At 38.1% G+C, this 19415-nt stretch overlaps 1 protein-coding gene across 4 annotated transcripts in view; it reads right to left on the bottom strand.

The window, feature by feature from the left end:
- Window positions 1-1743: 1743 nt before the first annotated feature.
- The window catches only part of LOC119875954 (RNA-binding E3 ubiquitin-protein ligase MEX3C), a 38205-nt gene continuing 20533 nt past the window's right edge, over window positions 1744-19415 (bottom strand). For 3 of the 4 annotated variants that reach the window (XM_038525978.1, XM_038525975.1, XM_038525979.1), the window contains exon 2: window positions 1744-4778. In XM_038525978.1, the coding sequence (XP_038381906.1) occupies window positions 3553-4671 (1119 nt within the window). In that variant the 5' untranslated portion in view covers window positions 4672-4778 and the 3' untranslated portion in view covers window positions 1744-3552. Of the gene's footprint in view, window positions 4779-10071; window positions 10228-19415 lie in introns of those variants that run through there. The other variant, XM_038525977.1, reaches the window with a different exon arrangement.

Below are 19415 nucleotides of genomic sequence, written 5' to 3'. Positions count from 1 at the left end.
TGAACAAAGATTTATATAATCTTGGTCCTCATTTCCCATTTCAAACCAGCAAGCTTATTACCAAGCCAGTTCTTCTCAGCTTGTTATATATTCAGCGGAGTATCATAGCTCCTCCTGAACACTTTCATGTTTGAAGTTATTCACGCATACTCTTAAAGATTTATAATTTTAAGACAGAAAGGCAGCAGGAACTCATTTAGGTATCAGGTTTCAGCACCTCCATTTTCCATTAGACCTTTGCAGAAAGATCTTGAAGACCTAGAAAGGTGTGGTTTCTCTTCAGCTGTTTTCCTCTTTGGCCTACCAATCCCCACCTCTCATCAATGACCTCTACTATCTAAAGCATCTTACCCTCCCTAAGGAAGTTATCTTGCATTGTCATACAAATGCTAACCTTTAAAATGTAAAAGCAGGTAAAGCATTAAACAGAGACAGCATAGAAAGTCCCAAATGGCAGGAAAATTGAATTCTTTCACAATTTTCAATTATTTCACTTGGCCAGCTTGAAGATCCTTTAAGGGAATAATTACTGGAAGATATCCAAGAGGGAACGTATGGCGGGTTTGAAGAAAAGTTATTCTTTCTTTGGGAGGAGCCCCCCCCCCACCAATCTGAGGGGGATAGGTTCCAAGACCCCAAGTGGATGTGGGAAACCACGGCTAGCGCTGAACCCTAAATGTTCTGATTCTCCCCTAAACATGCGCACCTAGGGTAAGGTTTGTTAATTTGTAAATTAGACGCAGTAAGAGATTAACAAGAATGATAAAACCATTATAACAAATGCTCTAAACCAAGAGTAATGTAAATGTGGGCTCTCAGATTACCACCCTCCTTCCTGCGATGGGATGAGAAAGTGCCTACATGATGAGGTGAGGTGAGGGGAATGATGCAGGCCTTGTGATGCTGTGGTGGGCTGCGGAGGGCCACCTGGCCACAGGCTGGACAGCCGCTGACCATGGGTAACTGAAATGGCACAGAAAACCTGCAAACCAGAGGGGCCAGACCACAGCGCCGTAACACGCCCAAACATTTAAACTTCATACTTGTAGAAGTTAATCCTAAAACTTGCAAAGCAATTCTAGGGCAGTTATCTTACCCGTCATCAAATCTATGTTCTCCAGGCTTCTAGCAGTCGAAGAATTTCTGTCCAACACCTACCGTGAAAAGACTCTCACTATGGGCGTGTAAAATCCCTAAGAATGAACAGAATTTTGGTTTCTTCAAAATGTCTTAGAAAGGTCTTTATTCTTACTTTTACAACAGTAAAAGTAATTGGCAACAATTTACTCCAACTGGTATCAAATCTTTTCAGTAATGGAGTAATATTTTTATCAATTACAAACCTTTCAGAAGGTACTTCGCAACTGAAAGTTTAAAAAACTTGTACCTTCGTATCAGAGAAATTCGTTTTCTACATGTAGTGATAAAAAGACAAAAACCTGTAACAAAGGCTAGAAACTGAGTCTAAATGTATTCAGGATTTTAGTTAACATTAATGTATAAAAAGTCATTTATTATTTTGTTTACAATTAGGTTACTAGTAATTGTGTGGTCTACTGCGACGCATTTAACACCGAGAACACACACACACACACACACACACACACACACACACACTCCAAGAATGAACAAAGAGAGCTGGCTTGGGAGAGGGGAAACTGTACAAGAAAACGTTCAATTCTGGCAAATGGCTGTCTTCCAGTCTAAACTAGTGGCTGCATGAAAAACACCAAGGAGAATACATTCAAGTTAATGGAAACAAGTCTTTATTAAGTAACTTTTAATATCAGAAAAATAAAACTCTTATAATTCTCTTTACAGCAAATATATAATATCAGTGCTTTGGCCATCTTAAGTTAAAGGCCCTTTATCATAAAATATATGGTTTTAAACTTTACTCAAATTGAATTTATAATCCCTATGACTTCCCTACATATACATAACAAAAGAGTGTAGTAAAATTAGCAAATACTAAACTATATTGATAATTTATCATTCTTAGTTTGTGGTTTTTAGAAACAGTACACGCACCTAATATATGTCGATTCCTTGGCTTATTAGTTGCAGTGTACAATGCAACAAAATACAAAATACATGCTTGGTGAACATTCGTTCGTATCTACAAGACGGCAGCTAAAGATTAGGTTTCAATACTGACATTTAACTATCCTACAAGCAATTAGCATTACATCATAATATGCCATCAAGGCAATTTTTATACTGAAAAAATCAAAATAAAAACCGTTATTTGTAAACTTTTATACGAAATGTAACTCTTCAAGTGGAAATAAAAAATAAAATTTGTCTATTTACTATTCAATACACATAGGATTTTCAATTTTTTTGTTATATTGAGAAAAAAAGCTCTTTTGTGTTGGGAAAATAACGCTTCAAAAAATAATTAGTAGAAAAACCCACCAGTATATTGTTTTGTCCTTTCAATGCCAGCACAGATTTGGGAACATACTGAGGATGAAGTTATAGACATCCACAGGTGAAATGTATAAGTGTATCTTAAAGAAATCTTTCCTTGTGATTGGAAATAGTTTTGAAATGAAGTAAACTGATTGAAGGTCATCACAGCTGCTTTTGTAAAGTATGCTAAGGTCATTATTATCCCTCTCTCCCTCCCCCTCCCCTAAATTACTAAAAAATAAAAATATATTTATAATGTGCAAGACAAATATGGATTGAACATAAAATGTTTCACATTTTGATCTATAGTCTAAAAATTAATCAACAGCTTGATCAGACTAATGAATGGAATGTTCGCATCCTCAATTATTAGCCAATATAGGTGCATCCCAAAGCCCTTCCTGAAATGGGAAAACCCAGGTGGCCATTTCCACATTCACCGAGGGAGGCAATGGGTAGGAATTCACAATCAACACAATTGCGTTCCTGATCCACTGATCATACCAGCCGTGAGCATTCTGGGCGAGATGAAGGTCAATGTAGCAGTTTTTTGTCCCAAATTATAACCAGTGATCGAGTAAACTGCCATCAGCCCTATTATTACCAATAAGTAATCACAATGCATTAAAAAGTTACTTGCAATCCTGCAGAATTAGGCATAAGTTGTTGTAAAATAAAAAACGAACCTGTTTTGTCAAAACTGGCAGTGTAAAGAAGGCAGCACTGGAAGTGTCTGAATCATCTGTAATGCCAAGTACCCTCCATAAACTCTTAATGTGGTTAGGCTTTGGGACCCATTGTTTTGAAATCTAGACGTACTTTTCTCATAGGCTCACACAACCTATGATTATCTTCACTCAGCCAAGCTGAACTTCAGTTTTAACAATTCTTATACAAGCTATGTCTCTGGGTCTACAGGATAGTATTAATAATTCAAACCAAACTAATAGACAAGAGACCACTTAGGTTTAGTGTTACCATAGCAGCCTTTTATAAGTTTACTAACAACTTTAGCCTAATCCCAATAAAGCCTGATAACAGTCATAAGAATTCATTAGGAAGTTTACTGGGGGTACCATTATACCCATGCCTTTACGAGTCCATATAGAGATATAGTATTTATGTATATATATATAGTTAAGAGTGAATTTGGATTGCCTGAGTAACAGCTGTCTGGCAAACTGGACATGATGGCGTTCTCTTTTCACAGATCTTGTTGGCACATTCCATGCAGAAGAGGTTGTGGCCACATGGAACTAGGGCAGCAATAACTTCATTCTCAAAGCAAATCACACAATCGTGCTTTCGTCTGGATTCTGGAGGTGAGCTGGAGGTGGAACCACCATTGGAAGAGGAGTAACTATTGGTACCATTAGAAAAAGCAGGGATGTATATTGGAAGGCCAACGTGGTTGCCTGTACTAGGTGGGTCGCTCCTAACCCTTCGAGCAAGTGGATGTTCAATGCTCTCAGGAAACGTAGGAGACAGACGAGGAGTAGATGGCTGACTTCCTCTACGCTGAGTCTTCATGTTACCAGAAGGGTCACTCCCAAAGCCAGAGAGTGGGTTAACTGGTTCAAACGGAGTCCAGATAGTTTGAGCAGATGTTGGTAAAGAGTCAAAGGCAGGAGAGTCAACTGCGAGATCTTCTGAGCCTACGGATGGTAGTGTATCTCCAAACCAAAAGTTTCCTGTGCTGAACGGGCTTGTGGGACTAAAGTCAGCCAGCCTATTGCTTCCAAAGTAGGAATCTGTGGAACCACTTCCCAGAGAACTGGAACTATCATTTCGATAATTGGATATCATTCTTGCGCGGCTGGGAGGAACTGGATTGGAGGAGAGCCACGCAGAGCCAAGAGTGCCACCTTCAAAGCTTACATCGGTACCGTTGTAATGGAAATCATTTTCTTCATTGAGTTCGATATAGTTTCCCGTACGCATGGCAATATGCATTTCTATTTCTTCTCGTGCTCGGTCAACATTTTCGGGCATCCCTGTCACTTCAAAGACAGGCTCCTTATCTCTGCTTGGAGTTACTATGTACGTGTGGGTCTGCTGCTGAATTCTCTTAATAGTTGCTCCTTTGGGTCCAACTACCAATCCCACCACACGATAGGGGACCCTCACTTGAACGGTGGTTTGACCTGGCAGATTTGGACCACATGACAGCCCTCCCAGGGCAGGGCCATTTTTGTTTCGAGATGCACGGATCATGGAGAAGTGCTCTGCAGCTGAGAGAATCTCTCTTTTGGCCATGGCAACATCTTCTTTCCGTCCAGTGACAACAAAAATGGGCTCTTCACCACGAACAGGTGTCTTGATATACGTGTTTGTCTTGGCTCTCAGTGCTTTAATTTTACAACCTGTTAGAAAGAAAATATTTCATAAGAATCAACATTTATGTCAATAATATTAATAAAGACAAATCACAGAAAGCTCCTTTCAGGCTAAATGTATGCTTCTGGGCCATTTTTGTTTGTCTGCTGGCCTTCCAATTCGGAAGAGGCAGCGCCTCTACTGGGAGATCTTAGAAGTCACACCTTAGGTTTCCCTTCTTGTTATCAGGCACTGCAAACAATGTCCAGAATCCTCTGCTACAAGCAAGCCAGACCACAGGCAGGTCTGACTTCCAGAATTATGTCAGTAATAACTAATTCCCTGGCAGGATGTTGGTGGCAAAGAAAAACCACTAATGCACATGGAAGACATTGAGCATCTACTGTCTCATTCAATCTAAACAATAAGCCCTCTAGGACTAGGTTACTTCACTCCTTTTATTGCTAAGGAAAATGAAGCTTACGAAAACAGTTAAACCTACTCTCACTTCAACATCTATGGTCTTTTTGTCAGTCCAAGCAGCTCAAATTTCAGACAGCTCTAAGCAGTTAACAGACTCCCAGTATTTTAATGTTACTCTCCGCTAATAAACCTCATGATGAGCAAAGTGTTCATGGTTCAAAGGTCATCTCACATCTGCTCCCATCAACTGAATTTGAGGCTAAGATATCCCCATATCTGGTTATATTAGTCGTACTCCTGCACTAACTAAATTAGGACATAAATCAGTGAAGTATGAATGCAAAAAGACACTGTACTTGTATGAAAATTAAGCTGATTATTTTTGAAAATCTCAATAAAGGGGTAGCCCTAGGGGGCTCAGCTGGTTAAGTATCTGACTTCAGCTCAGGTTAGGATCTCAGGGTCCTGGGATCAGCCCTGTGTTCAGCTCCATACTCAGTAGGGAGTTGGCCTCTCTGCCTTTGCCCGTCCCCCAGCTCATGCTCTCTAATAAATAAAATCTTTTTTTTTTTTTTTTTTTTTAAGATCTCAATAGAGGTGTGTACGTTAAAGAAAAAAAAAGTGGTTCTGAATTATGTACGCGTGAGACAACTGTTAAGGCCTGGGGTAAAAAACTAACAGAATGACTCTGCATTCACTGTAAAATTCTTGCTAAATTCAAAAGAAACATTGGAAATTGTATGGAACATGGGCATTAAATGTGATTTTATTAAAAGACTACTCAAACAAACCCATTCTCAAAGAAAAGCCTTTGGCCCAAATCCTAAATGCATTTAAGTTAAAATATCTGAGATACATATTCATAACTAACCATAATTCTTTAACTGTTGACTGCAATCGCCTATTACCAGCGCCAACTATGTGAGATTAGAGGGCTTCAAAGTGTAACTTAAAATGTCTAATAGACAACTAAGGCATAGAATTCTGGGGTTATACTTTTCAAAGATCTTAATGTGAAGCTTGCTAGAATAGATCTGTTCTCATGAATATATCATGTTATTCTTAGATTCCTCAAAATGAAGATGCCAGGTGCTCTTAAAGACACATGTCACACTTTGGGTGGTCTTTTTCTTAAAATGTCCCCCCCCCCGTTTGCCCCCAATAAGTTAATAATCTATAAAAACTAAGTCTTCATATACATCATTTCTAACCTGCCTAACTGCGACGCCCCCTGCCCCAGGTCTCGCCTCCAGTTTCATCTTACTCCAAACCATTTTCTGTATTCATTTTAGTCAAATGGCGGTTTCGAAATAAAACAAGAGACCACTTCTTTGCATAAAGTGTTTTAATGACTCCCTTTTACCACAAGGATACAGTCCAAACAATGTGGCACACAAGGCCCCTGTTGACCTGGGACCTGATTACCTCTCTTCCAGATGTATCTCTTCAATGCTCTCCTTTCCCCCTTCTTAACTCTACCTTAACTCAGTGCTTCTACCGTATTAAACTCCTGTCCATGCTTCCTTGCTTCCATGACTACAATCTTCCTTTGTCCTTGCCACTTCATCCCCACCTCTGTTCAATTCCTGCTGGCCATTCAGATTTTCATTTAGATGTTTCATCCTCTCTGAAGTTCCTATCCCCCAAGACTGCTTTGTGTGCCATTCCTAAGCATTCCCAAACCACTGGGTGGTTGACTAGTAGTAGTATATGCCTCTGGGGGGCCCATACGACATGTGTTGAAACAAACATCAGTTTTCTGTATAAAGATACTGGGCCTTTCCTACACATCCTGCTTTGCATCTAAGTTTTTTTTTTGCTGAGCTTTTCAAGACTTCCATATTTTGGCCCCATATTGCTAATGCAACCTTGTTGAAAGGAGTTGATTATGCTAATTCAATGATAACATATTCAACATAACTTTACTCAACGTACCACTGGACATTTGGATCTTAACCCATACCTGTTCCTCCTTCCAACAAACTGTTAAACTTACAAAGAAATGGCTTTTTTCCCCCCTCACTGCTGGATCGTAGGTACCTATCATGAAAACACTTTGAGAGTCAGGTTTACCCTAATCCAAAATTACTTTTATTTGAGAAGACTTGGCGGGGAGCAGCTAAAAGCAAACTGCAAAGAAAGAATTAGTGCAGTAAATCGGTGAGATAAGAAGGGACAAGGGAACAGGGTGGTTGCGGGGCTATCAAGAAATTACTACAATGAGTTGAATTTATACTACTTTAAAGTTTTAAATATAAATATAAAGAATGCTGCTTAAGTTTATATCTATAATGAACTGCAAGAAGATTAAGTTGGCAGTGTAACTTTTGACTATAAGACAATGTTACTGCTTGTGTTCCACAAAGACAGTGAGTTAGAAGATGCAAGCAATAAAACTCTTATATCTACTTATTTATACAAACTGAATCTCTAAAGACTCTCACCCCACAGAAGGGTGTTGCTTTGGGCTGTGAACTGAGAGCACTTCCAACTGGCCCAGTCAATTTATGACTGATGGAGAGCTGCCTAAGAAAGGCTAATGTGAACAAAAAACTAACTGTTCACCCTATACATTCAGGGGAATTGTTATTATTGTTATTGTTATTATTATTGTTATTATTCAGATACTCTGGGCTACAAGAAGGCAGTCTGTTGGCATCACATTTCTAAGGAAGAAGGTCCTGCTCATCCTGCAGAAAAACACCAGGCAATTTCTATATGGACAAAGGGAGAAATAACCAAAGGGTCTGGGGTTAGCCCCTCTCAACCCTTACTGACAGTGACCACTAGGAAAGCCTAATTAAGTAAACTTCTCCAAACAAATACTTTTGAAACTATAAGCAACTGTGAGTTGCACATTAGTAGAATACTTGTTGTTTAATACTGAGCAGGTATTAAAAATCTGCCTAAAGGTACACAAAACACTATCTGGCCTATGGTCGGTACTAATAAAGACGTGTTTAATAATTGGCTCAGTAGGAAGACAGAAGATGAACACTTTGAGCAGGAACCACTTCTGGGATAGGAGTAAGACAGGCCTATCCTGCCCCAAAGGACAGTGTCTGTAGGTTTTGCAGATCAGGGTAGAGGTAAGGGGAAGATTGCAAAGCCAACCCCTTTAAGCCACTACCAGCAAAAAGAGAAGAATGTATTTGTTCGCTCTCCTAAATTTTTTAAGACTACAGTTTTAACACAGTATCTTCAATTCAGATTAGGAATACAGGAAATCTCATATTACTCATAGGATTGGTTCTATAGGAACATCGATCCATATTCTGAGTTTCAAACAACCAACACATGATTTCTAGAATATATATATTCTAAAGTTGGGAACAATTGGAATAGGGAGAGTTCTAAATAGGCAAAACAAACTAAAGAAAAAACAAACTTGTTTTACTATTTTACAGGTGAAGAAGGTTAAAAAGCTTTTGAGTATTTTAGATTGAGTTTCAATTTGAAAAGTGTAAGATAGGGACGCCTGCATGGCTTGGCGGTTGAGCACCTGCCTTGGGCTCAGGACGTGATCCCGAGGTCCTGGGATCAAGTCCCGATAGGGCTCCCCGCAGGGAGCCTGCTTCTCCCTCTGCCTGTGTCTCTGTCTCTCTGTGTGTCTCCCATGAATAAATAAAAATCTTTTTTTTTTTTTACCTTTTTTTTTTTTTTTTTTATGACAGTCACACAGAGAGAGAGAGAGAGAGAGGCAGAGACACAGGCAGAGGGAGAAGCAGGCTCCATGCACCGGGAGCCCGATGTGGGATTCGATCCCGGGTCTCCAGGATCGCGCCCTGGGCCAAAGGCAGGCGCCAAACTGCTGCGCCACCCAGGGATCCCTGAATAAATAAAAATCTTAAGAAAAAAAAAGAGTCTAAGATATTTAAGAAATCATGGAAGAATTTATAATCTCAGAGTAGCCAAAACTCAGAAGCCAAAGAGTACAGATAAATTAGATTGCACTTTAAATTAAATTGCTGCATGGCAAAAGTCACTAAAAATGATGGGAAGAAATAATTATTTACAATAAACACCAAGAATGGCTATTTTCTCTCTTACACACACACCCCTGTCCTATGTATCAAAAGAGCAACCCCCCCCCATCCCGAATAGGTAAAAGAAACAGCTCACAGAAAAGAAAATATATAAATGGTTATGGACCATGAAAATTCCTATTTTCACATGAACTGAAGTATCTTTTTCCACCTATAAGATTATCAAATGTCAAAACAAATATCAAAACCAGAGCTAGTAAGAATAGGGAAAAGGACCTCCATATTTAGCTGCTGAGAGTACAAACTGTCCGAGGGCACTTTATATTATTTATCAAAATTACAACTGCATGGATCCTTCTGCCCCTACAATCTCACTCACAGAATCGATTCTGTAGAAATACTTGCACAGATGCAAAATGATCTTGGTATTATATTACTTGTTTGTACTGGTGTGCGGCCAGGACAACTATAAAATGGTATACTATGCAGTCATAAAACTGGTTGACTTAGGGGTACAATGTAGGAAGGACACTTAATTTTCCTTTACACTCTAATTTTTAATAATTTTGAACCATACAAATACATTAGTTTCTTCCAAGAAATATAATTAAATCAGAAAACCTTTAAGAAAAGGACACTTTTTACTAGACTTAGCACATCAATTACACAATGGCTAGTACTGACATTATTTTAAATTGTCTGAACAGCAGAGCAAATGATACCATAACTTCAAATCTGAATAAGGCTTTTTAATTCTAAGAGGTGAGAACTAACAATTGTTTTCTTATAACCACAGACAAAAACCAACACGTGTCAAGCTGTGCACCAGAATGTGTAGATGTTAAGAACTAGGATAGCACTAACTTTCACAGTTGTAATTTTATTTTGATTTGCAAGTAAATCCCCCAGATAAAAAAAGTCTCCAACTTACCCCTGGTATAAGAATCCATTTCCTCTTTCTAGATCACTGTGGCTAGAGCTGTGTTTTGCCTTAAAACCCATCAGCTGCAGCTAGAATTATTGTCCTCGCACTCCCTGGTACAGCAAAGGTCCCGTCTTACTTTCCAGAGTAAAGAGAACCTCTTCTACCAGATGCCTCAGCTACCAAGGGGGAGAGGAATTAAAAGGAAGAAAAGGAACTGATCAGATGTGATCTTCAGTGTTTCTCAAACGGAGGGTCATAGTATCAATTTAGTAAGGTTGCAATCAACATTTAAAAAAGAAAAAAAATGCAAAATTCAACATGTTCCAAATATTTCAGTAAAATATGTGTACCAAGGGCTGCAAAGCCAAATATTCTTTTGCTGGGGGATGGGGTGGTGGTATCACAAAAAAAGTTTTAAAGTAGGAGAGAGACGTACTGTGCTCGGCTAGCCTGACAGAAAGCAAACAATCCACACAGGGTGTGACCTGCCCACGGAGACCTCAAAGCAGAAAGTAGGAAGCCTCTAGGAGGCAGAAGGAAAATGGAAGGCTTAATCCAGGAATATTTTCCTATTATTTAATTGTGCTTACTATCTGTTTTAGTTTTCTAATGCTGCCCTAACAAGTTACCACGCACAGTGGCTTCAGCGTCAGGCAAGAGAGTTTAAATTCCATCTTGTAGGTACAAAGAATCTGTTTTATTTTTTTAAAGATAGAAGCCCCAAATGTTAAGGGAAGTGCTGCTGATTTTTGACAGAGTACTCTGTTTTCCAGAAATCCACTGTATTTTCTATTCATTTCATAAATTACATATATCCTACGTGTATAAGGCGGTTGGAGAAAGTTAAAACCCTTACAAACACCAAAGTTGCATTTTATGTATATTTTCACTTTGTGTCATCCTTGGCACGTACTTTTCTTCAAAAGTTCCCCCTGGGATATCAGTGTGTGCGTGCGCACACAAACAGTTTGAGTAAGAAGGGGGAGTGAACACTCCCTGAGTAGCTCTTTACCTTTGAGAAAATTAGAACTCCTTGGCTTGACGTTAAAATCTTCCCCTAACCGTCCCTTTCCCAGCAAGTAGCCATAACCTACCTTCTTCCAGACTTTACTGTCTCTTAAACACGTCTTGTTCCTCTTTTGTATCTGCTCAGATATTTCCCTAATTAACACGCAGAACCCTCCTGGTGTTTCCTCTCTGCACCTTATAGCTTCTGAGTAACAAGGATGGCCTTTTTGGAAGAGGAGGCTGTTTATGTGAAGGGCTCCATGAACTCAAGAATAGTACAAAGGTAAGGACTCATTATTACAGCCAGCACATATGAAACCTTCCAAGGCACAGTTTAAAGCAAACAATGGAAGAAGCAGAAAACTGATGTTCTGCAGGCCTGGGTTCTAATCTATCATCAGTTACTCCTGGTTTTCATGTTCGGTCATTCAACCTCTAGGTCCTTCCCGAGGCTTACATTTTCTGACCAAGTCCCTCTTCTCCTAGGAACTACGGTCATTTTTTTTTTTTTGGTCTTAAAAGCATTTGGGACAATCGGATACTACCTTATTTCACTCACACACACACACACCTATTCTTCCCCTCCTCAAGGAAAGGTAGGTTGAGTAATGGCTGGGATCACAGACTTTGGCATCGCTAACCCGCGTTGTGAACTTTAGCAGGTCACTAAACCTTATCTCTCCTTCATGGGTGAGGAACTATGATTAAAGACACTTCTCTCACTTGTTTTTTTGCAAGGAAGGATTAAGTGAAATCATGTGTTAAAAATGCTTATTACAATACCCATTACTCAAGTAGGTGTGTCTCAGTAAGGGGTAACTTTTTAGACTACCCAACCAGTCCCCAAAACACTTCTTCAAGTATCTCCTGAGTAAAATGATCCAATACCCTTAGCTTTGAAGTAATACAAATTTGTAGCACAGTTTTCAGTTTCCCAAACTCTTCTAGATATATTCTAATTATCATAATTGTGTTTTAAGCAGGGAAGGAAAAAGCTTAACTGAATTGGTTAAGCTCTCCCAGCTGGAAAGTCATATCTAAAACCCACATTGTCCTAATAACCTCAAACTCCTCTTATTACTCCATACTGTAGTTCTCTAAAAGCACTAAAGAAGTATATTATTTCATGTTCCACGATATATCAGAATTAATGAAGGAGGTCCTTTTCCTCGTGGGATAGTCTAGACACACTACTCAAGAACTCCTTTAACTTTTCAGGGACTCAATTTCAGTATATCTTCAAAGACTGATGAATAGCGGCTAAATCCCAATAAGAGAGTGTTTTATACACATAAACTTAACTGAATGTTTAAAGAAACTGTTTAGATTAGCCATGCAAACTATTCATAAATGCACAATATATTTTAGAAGTAATAGCTTTCCTTTCTAGGGTTCAAGTGTCCTTGGAGCTCTTCTAATCTAAATCCTCTGAAATCTTTTGTGAAGAATACAGTCTATTATAGATTAACTGACAGCACTTCATATAGCTTCATTTACGTGATTTTGGTTTTGTTATTATCAGTATTCATATTGATCTCTAATGTCTTAAATGAAGTACTTGTCTACTGCCCTTAAAGTCAACTTTAGGTTGATTGGCTCCTTATGTAAAGGGTTGGGGATAAAGGCAAGAGAGCAGAAAACTCCAATTACCACAATATGGAAACTAAGACAGTAATAGTAAAATGGCAAGTCTAATCCAATAATCCAGTTCAATAAAATAAATAGTATTTACTTTGCTTCAAGTTACTTTAACTGACATCACGGATGCAAACATGATTAAGATTCAGTGCTGTCCTCATGGACTTGTATCAACTCCAAGCACCAGAAGGAATTGATGTCTATACATGTTTATGCACAGATATCAAACTCTTATTTCCTTTTCTTATATTGTTGGCAGTGTTCCAACCTTCTATATCCTTGCCGAACTTTTGTCTGCTTGTTCTACCGCTTGAAGACAGGAGTGTTGAAGTCTCCAATTCTATTAGCTTGAGGTGCTAGTAGGTAAGTTACTTATATCCCCATAGATGTTTCCTTATCTGTATGGTGGGAACGCGAACAGATCAATGAGGTAATACACGGTCTCACACTTGAAGGTTTATCATTAAAATAAAAAAAAAAAAGAAAGAAAAATCAAACAATTTTCTATAGAAGTCAAAAAACACTTATAGAATTTATCTACTAAAGATAAAACTTATAGATTGTACAGAACATGTTACAATAGTATCGACTTTACAAAACTTGGAGGAGATATGCTGAAGTCAATCTAACTGGGAATTTGAAATCCGATGTAGTTTTGCATGATTTTAGGGACTCTTTTTGGACAAAAATCAGAATGTAAGAGTTGTAAGAAATAACCTTGTTCAATCTCATTTTATACAGGAAGAAAACTGAAGCCCAGAATAGCCCAAAGTTGTAAACTGAGGACTCCTGGGTATACCATCCTCTCAACCTGCCTTATTTTTCCATTTTTAAGGAGTTACTCTAAGTTTAAAATGCCCCCTCTTTTTTCACTTAGACAGGAGAACTGAAACCGTTAATAAAAGGCTCATATTTGGCCTTTCACTGAAGCTGAAACACCTGGAAGAGGATGTAAACTAGAGATGAGAAAGGTAGAATAGTTTTCCTAACTGGGGATTTTAAAATCAGGTTCATGTCCTGTAGAGGATGTTAACAGAAACCTTAGAATGACTTCTGTTTGGGTACCACAGAATAGAATCAGATTCATTTGTAAACAAAAAGTATACTGAGGATCATTTAGTTAATGGTATGCCCTGGGAAAACTTAATAAAGTGACAATTTTTAGTTTCAGTTAGCATTTGCTCAGACTATATATCTGGCAGTAAACAAATTTATAAACTATCCTACCTCGCATATGTCATTTATCTTTATACTTTCAATTGTGCCATGAATCTGTACTAATGACATCTCAAACTTGATCCCCTGAACAAATGGGGGGTAAGCAGGGGCCAGGAAGAACAAGGAGATGGAAAAGGTTTTTTCCCCCCAAAAGAACAGAGACTCTGCAAGGTTAAGTGATTTGCCCAAAGTCACAGGAAACAAATGATGAAACCAATGCTCTAACAAGTTTTCTAACTCCAAGTTCCAGTGTCCTTTTCTACAGTATACTATAAAATGGTACTGATGGAAAGATAGAAGTCAAAGGCAAGAAGAATGGTACTGAAAAAAGGAACAGTAATAAGAAGGTCAGCCCAAAATGCAAATACTTTTAACAATACTTTCCCTTCTGGGAAATGTTTTAGTTGTTTGGAACCATTCCCTCCCCACTCTTCCAACCATGTTCAAAAAAGACCAACTACTTCATGCTGATCTTCAACTATACCTGCAGTTTTCATTCAAAATTTTTTCATTTCAACTCCTAGTCTTATTATTCCACGATACAACTTTAATTATAGTCAAACCAGGCTTCCCTGCATACAATGAATTTGTTTTTGCTTACTGGACAAAGGCAACAAACCATGCTCACATGAATTGTTCCTAAATCCCAAACACTCGCATCAAAGAGGCGCTAACGTTCTGGAGTGGCACTTAAAATTCTCACAATCAGTCACGGAATAAAGACTCGATCTAACCCAACAGCATTAAGCTGTGCATACAATCAATTTAGTATAGCTGGGCTTGGTAATACTAATACTAGAAAATTATTTTAAAGGTTTAAATACCACATTTAATATTTGAAAATGTCCATATGGTACCTAATAGTGACATGGGGGGAAAAGTTAAAAGGAAACCCACAAATTATGGTAAATAAACCATCTGGGAGGTATTAAGATGCAGTTAAAAAAAAAAAAAAAAGAAAACTATCACTTTAGAATCACCTGAAGATCGGTGGGGTTTTAAAATAGATTTTTTCCATAATTTATTTGGAGTTTCCTAAAGGAGATTTATTTATTTATTTATTTTTCTAAAGGAGTTTTTAAACTTCAAATACACTTACCTATCTAGTATCTTATGAACATTATTTCCTATTTTTTTCTATTGGGAGTTCAACTTTAAATTACAAATTCTACATGGCATACACTACATTAAAAATTCTGTAATAATCTCTTTGATCATAAAATAATACTGTGGTAGTCATCATGGCTGTTCATGAATATTCTGGCTCTCTTCGGTGGGCACACGGTTGTAATAGACTTTCTCACCTACGTGAAGTTAGGTGTGGCCAGATGACTTGCTATGATTAATGAAATACGAACAAATGTAATTATTACTTCTGGATCTAACATTTAAAGACCAGCGTATGCTATGCCAGGGTCTCTTAACCCGCTGCATGTGGGAAGAGCAGCCCACACTTGGGAGTGCTGGCCACTGCATTGGCCCATGTCCCTGAATGACTGAAATGAGCAGAGCCCCAGTGAATAATAAACCTTTACTGTATTAATACTGAGATGTTGGGCTTTGTTATCACAACATAATTTAGAACTATCTGGACAGATATGCCATGTAGCCAGCAGGCATTCAGACATCAGTTGGGTCTAGTTCTTTCACGTTAGAAGAATATAACGTGTGAAACTGCTAAAGCCAAGAAAGGTAAATAAGATTAGAGAGTTGTTCAACCTAATTTCAGATTTAACTTACAAAAATATGTGCTTATCACTTAAAAGTTTCATGTGTTTCAATTTATTTGTGTATCATTCAGTGTCTAGAGGTATAAGATAAAATTACACCCAGCTGAGGAGGTATTTGAAGTCTAGGGAGGTTAAGTGACTTGTCCAAGATCACAAAGTGAGTTACTGGCACATTGTAATCAAATTTAGAAACTTTAATTTCTGATTGCTGGCTCTCTCCTCAGCTGAGCAGAGACTGTTATGGGAATTTGGGGGTAGTTTTTATATTAAAACATACATCCTGAAACATTTTTGTATTCAGTTTAAGACAAAAGTGTTGTTAAATCCTTCAATATGTACAAATACCAAATTCATTCAAAACCATATCCACAAAATATTAACCACTATCACTAAATGCTAATCTTCCCTTGAAAACTTAAGATGTAAGAAGAGCTACCCAGAATTCCAACCATAAACTTTGTTGAAAAATTTTTAACAGAAATCTGTAACAGAAGTGTTACTCTTCTCAAGTACTTGACCAACACCCTTAAATTACCACTTTATTTTCCATTTCCTCCAAGTGAATCAAAATAGTATACTAGCTGAATAAGGCAGGAAGAACAGGCAGTAGATTCCGCGCCCATTTACAAAACAGTAATTGAACCTTTCCCAGTGGTCCCAGGGCTAATACATACTATTATCAACTAAATTTAAAATTTAAAGCCTAGAAGTTACAGTATCTGTTTTTTAAAGCTAGCTTGTATATAACACAACTTAACTTTCTGAACTATAAACGGCAGAGAATCTTTAGTTAGGCATAGGAGAATGAGAATGTTAGAATGATAACTGTGTCTTCTGGGTAGTAGGGACATCAAAATTTTATTAAGTAAATTAATTTGGATAGTGAAGACATTTTAAGTTATCCATACTAGAAATATAGTATCCCAAAGCTCATGATTAAGGCAGAAGTTAACCCAAATACTATTAATCGTCTCAAGCAGAACGCTTGAATACAGAGGCAGTAACTTAATCTTTGATGTCAAACAAACTGATGTAAAAATCCAAGTTCCAGTGATCTCTGGGTGGTGCAGCAGTTTAGCGCCTGCCTTTGGCCCAGGGCGCGATCCTGGAGACCCGGGATAGAGTCCCGCGTCGGGCTCCTGGCATGGAGCCTGCTTCTCCCTCTGCCTATGTCTCTGCCTCTCTGTGTGACTATCATAAATAAATAAAAATTAAAAAAAAAAAATCCAAGTTCCATTTTTGAAGAGGGTATCTTTCCAACCTCCAGTTTCTATATCTGTAAAATGGGGATAACGGCCTCGCAAGATTGTAGCACCTGGCAAAGACAAAGCCAACAATCCCCCCTCCTTCATAAAAGAAAAAGACATTGTATTTTAGCATTGTTCTGAAACAGTTTTTCCTTATGAAATGTGTATTTTTTCTTGAATAGGGAATTTAGGTATGCCAAGACCAAAGTTTCTCTTTTTCTCCTAGACAAACATACACAAATTAGCATCCACCTTATTTCAGTTGTGTTAAAACCTGAAGAGTGGTTCTACCTTCACAAAACTGGGGAAAATTGTCAAAAGGATGCATTTATGACAACTTGAAACACTATAGCATATTCATTATTTATTTTTCTTAAAAAGGGTTTTATTTACTCATTAGAGATAGAGATAGAGAGAGAGAGGCGCAGAGACACAGGCAGAGGGAGAAGCAGGCTCCATGCAGGGAGCCTGACTGGGACTTGATCCTGGGACCCCAGGGTCATGCCCTGGGCCAAAGGCAGACAGATGCTCAACTGCTTAGCCGCCCAGGCGTCCCCATAGTCCTTACTTAAAAAGTGAAGATGTACACAAACTCTGGGAATTAGTGGAAACAGAATAGTTCAATAAAGAAGAAAACAATCTCCAAAGCGGTCTAGCTCAGTGATAGTCAAAGTAGGGTATAAGAAACTCCCTGGAGTGTAGGGGGGGAAAAAAAAATAGAACTCCAATTTCCATTTTTACCTCATTCTTTAAATTTCTGACATGTTTTATAGTGCATACATATTATTTATACATATGCAGACATTGAGAATACAAGCTTAATTTTTTTTGACAGGGTGTACACTAAAAAATGCTGGAGAGGACTTTTCCAAACTGCAAAACTAGAGAACATACCTATAAATTCACTAATGAAAATAGTTGAAGACCCACATTAAGCTTAAACACTAACAGAAAACCCGGAGTTACAAGTTTTTTACAACAACTGAATTTATAACATTCAATACTTACTTACAATGTAGTTAAGAATAGGTATAGAGTTTTACTTTAATTTGCTTTTAAGTCCAGCTGGATTACCAATACTGCACAAAGCAGAACAAAGTCCATTGCCTTAAATTAAACCTGCTATTAACCACTGTGAACGTGTTTTGCAGGTAGTACACTTAACAAAAATTAAGTCTTAAAGTCTGTCATCAGGTTCACCCTAAATGTCCATATTCTAAAACTTCTTTGATCATACAAAAACCTTTCCTACCTTTATTTCACAGGATGGTTGGTTTCAATGAGATGCAAAGCCTAAAAGACGGGGCCAATTTAACATTTGCAAATGGCCATACGCTCCTGGGGAGTACAAGTATGAGGTCAACACTGCCAACTTTCAACACTATCAAAAGAAGTGGTTTGTTTTTTTTTGAAAGACACTGGAACCAGAGGCCATCTACATGAGTTCTAGCCTATATGACTCAGAATTCCATTTGTCCTACCCTTTGCTTCAGAGCTGAAGTCAGAAATGTCTCCATCTGTGTCATAATTATTTCCAAAGCCAATTAAGAGATGGCAAACAGAAAATTATGACTTCAGGTAATGAATAAAATGGCAAGAACGGGTAATTGTTTAGAATGAACATTTAGTTCACCCAAAGCAGACAAGTAAATTGAATGATTTGCTTTGTTTATTCACTTAGAGAAAAGACAAACCATTACACTTTAGAAGAATGCAGGGGTGCCTGGGTGGCTCAGTCAGTTACACATCAGATTCTTGGTTTCAGCTCAGGTCACGATCTTGTGGTCGAGGGACTGAGCCCCACATTGGGCTCCACGCCCAGTGTGCAGTCCGCTCCCGATTTCTTCCTCCTTCCCCTTTGCCCCTCCCCACTTGTGCAGGCGCTCTCTCCCTCAAATAAATATATAAAATCTTTAAAAACAAAAAACAAAAGGGTGCAAACGTGGTGAGTTGCCTTGTTCTCCATAGGAGTGGGAAAGCCCTTTACAGATTTTATTATGGTGCTTGCTGCTGAGGGGTAGAGGTAGCAAAGGGGTCAATGATCCCACTAGAGGTAGGAAAAGGGGTGTTAAGACTTTCTGGTCTTAAGAGAAGGTAGAAGATGATGACATGCTTTTAACAGTACTGTCAACTCTAGGAAACATTAAGTGTAAGAGGAGTAGTCAGCAATTTGTCTACATGTCCTAAGACATAAATAGAACCACATTTCCTTATTAACCAGTAAGTACAGCCCAATAAGCACAGAAAAACTAAAGACTTTATCTCATTTGCTATTAAATAGATTACAAAATATTATTTTAATAGCTTGTACAAAATAAAAACTCAGAATGAATTCAGTTTAAATAATGCATTTGTATAAAAAGACAACAGTTTGTGTAAATGGGGTCCATTTTTTCATGCTTTTAAGAGTACGATACAGATAAGGACAAAAGTTTGTGTTAAACTAAATATACAAAAGATTTCATTATCTTGTCCCTCAGGCAAACTGAAGTCAATGTTCTTTTCTTTT

The sequence above is a fragment of the Canis lupus genome, chromosome 1 (assembly GCF_011100685.1).
Source record: "Canis lupus familiaris isolate Mischka breed German Shepherd chromosome 1, alternate assembly UU_Cfam_GSD_1.0, whole genome shotgun sequence".
Classification (NCBI taxonomy): Eukaryota; Metazoa; Chordata; class Mammalia; order Carnivora; family Canidae; genus Canis; species Canis lupus.
This window is presented reverse-complemented; position numbering and strand designations above follow the sequence as displayed.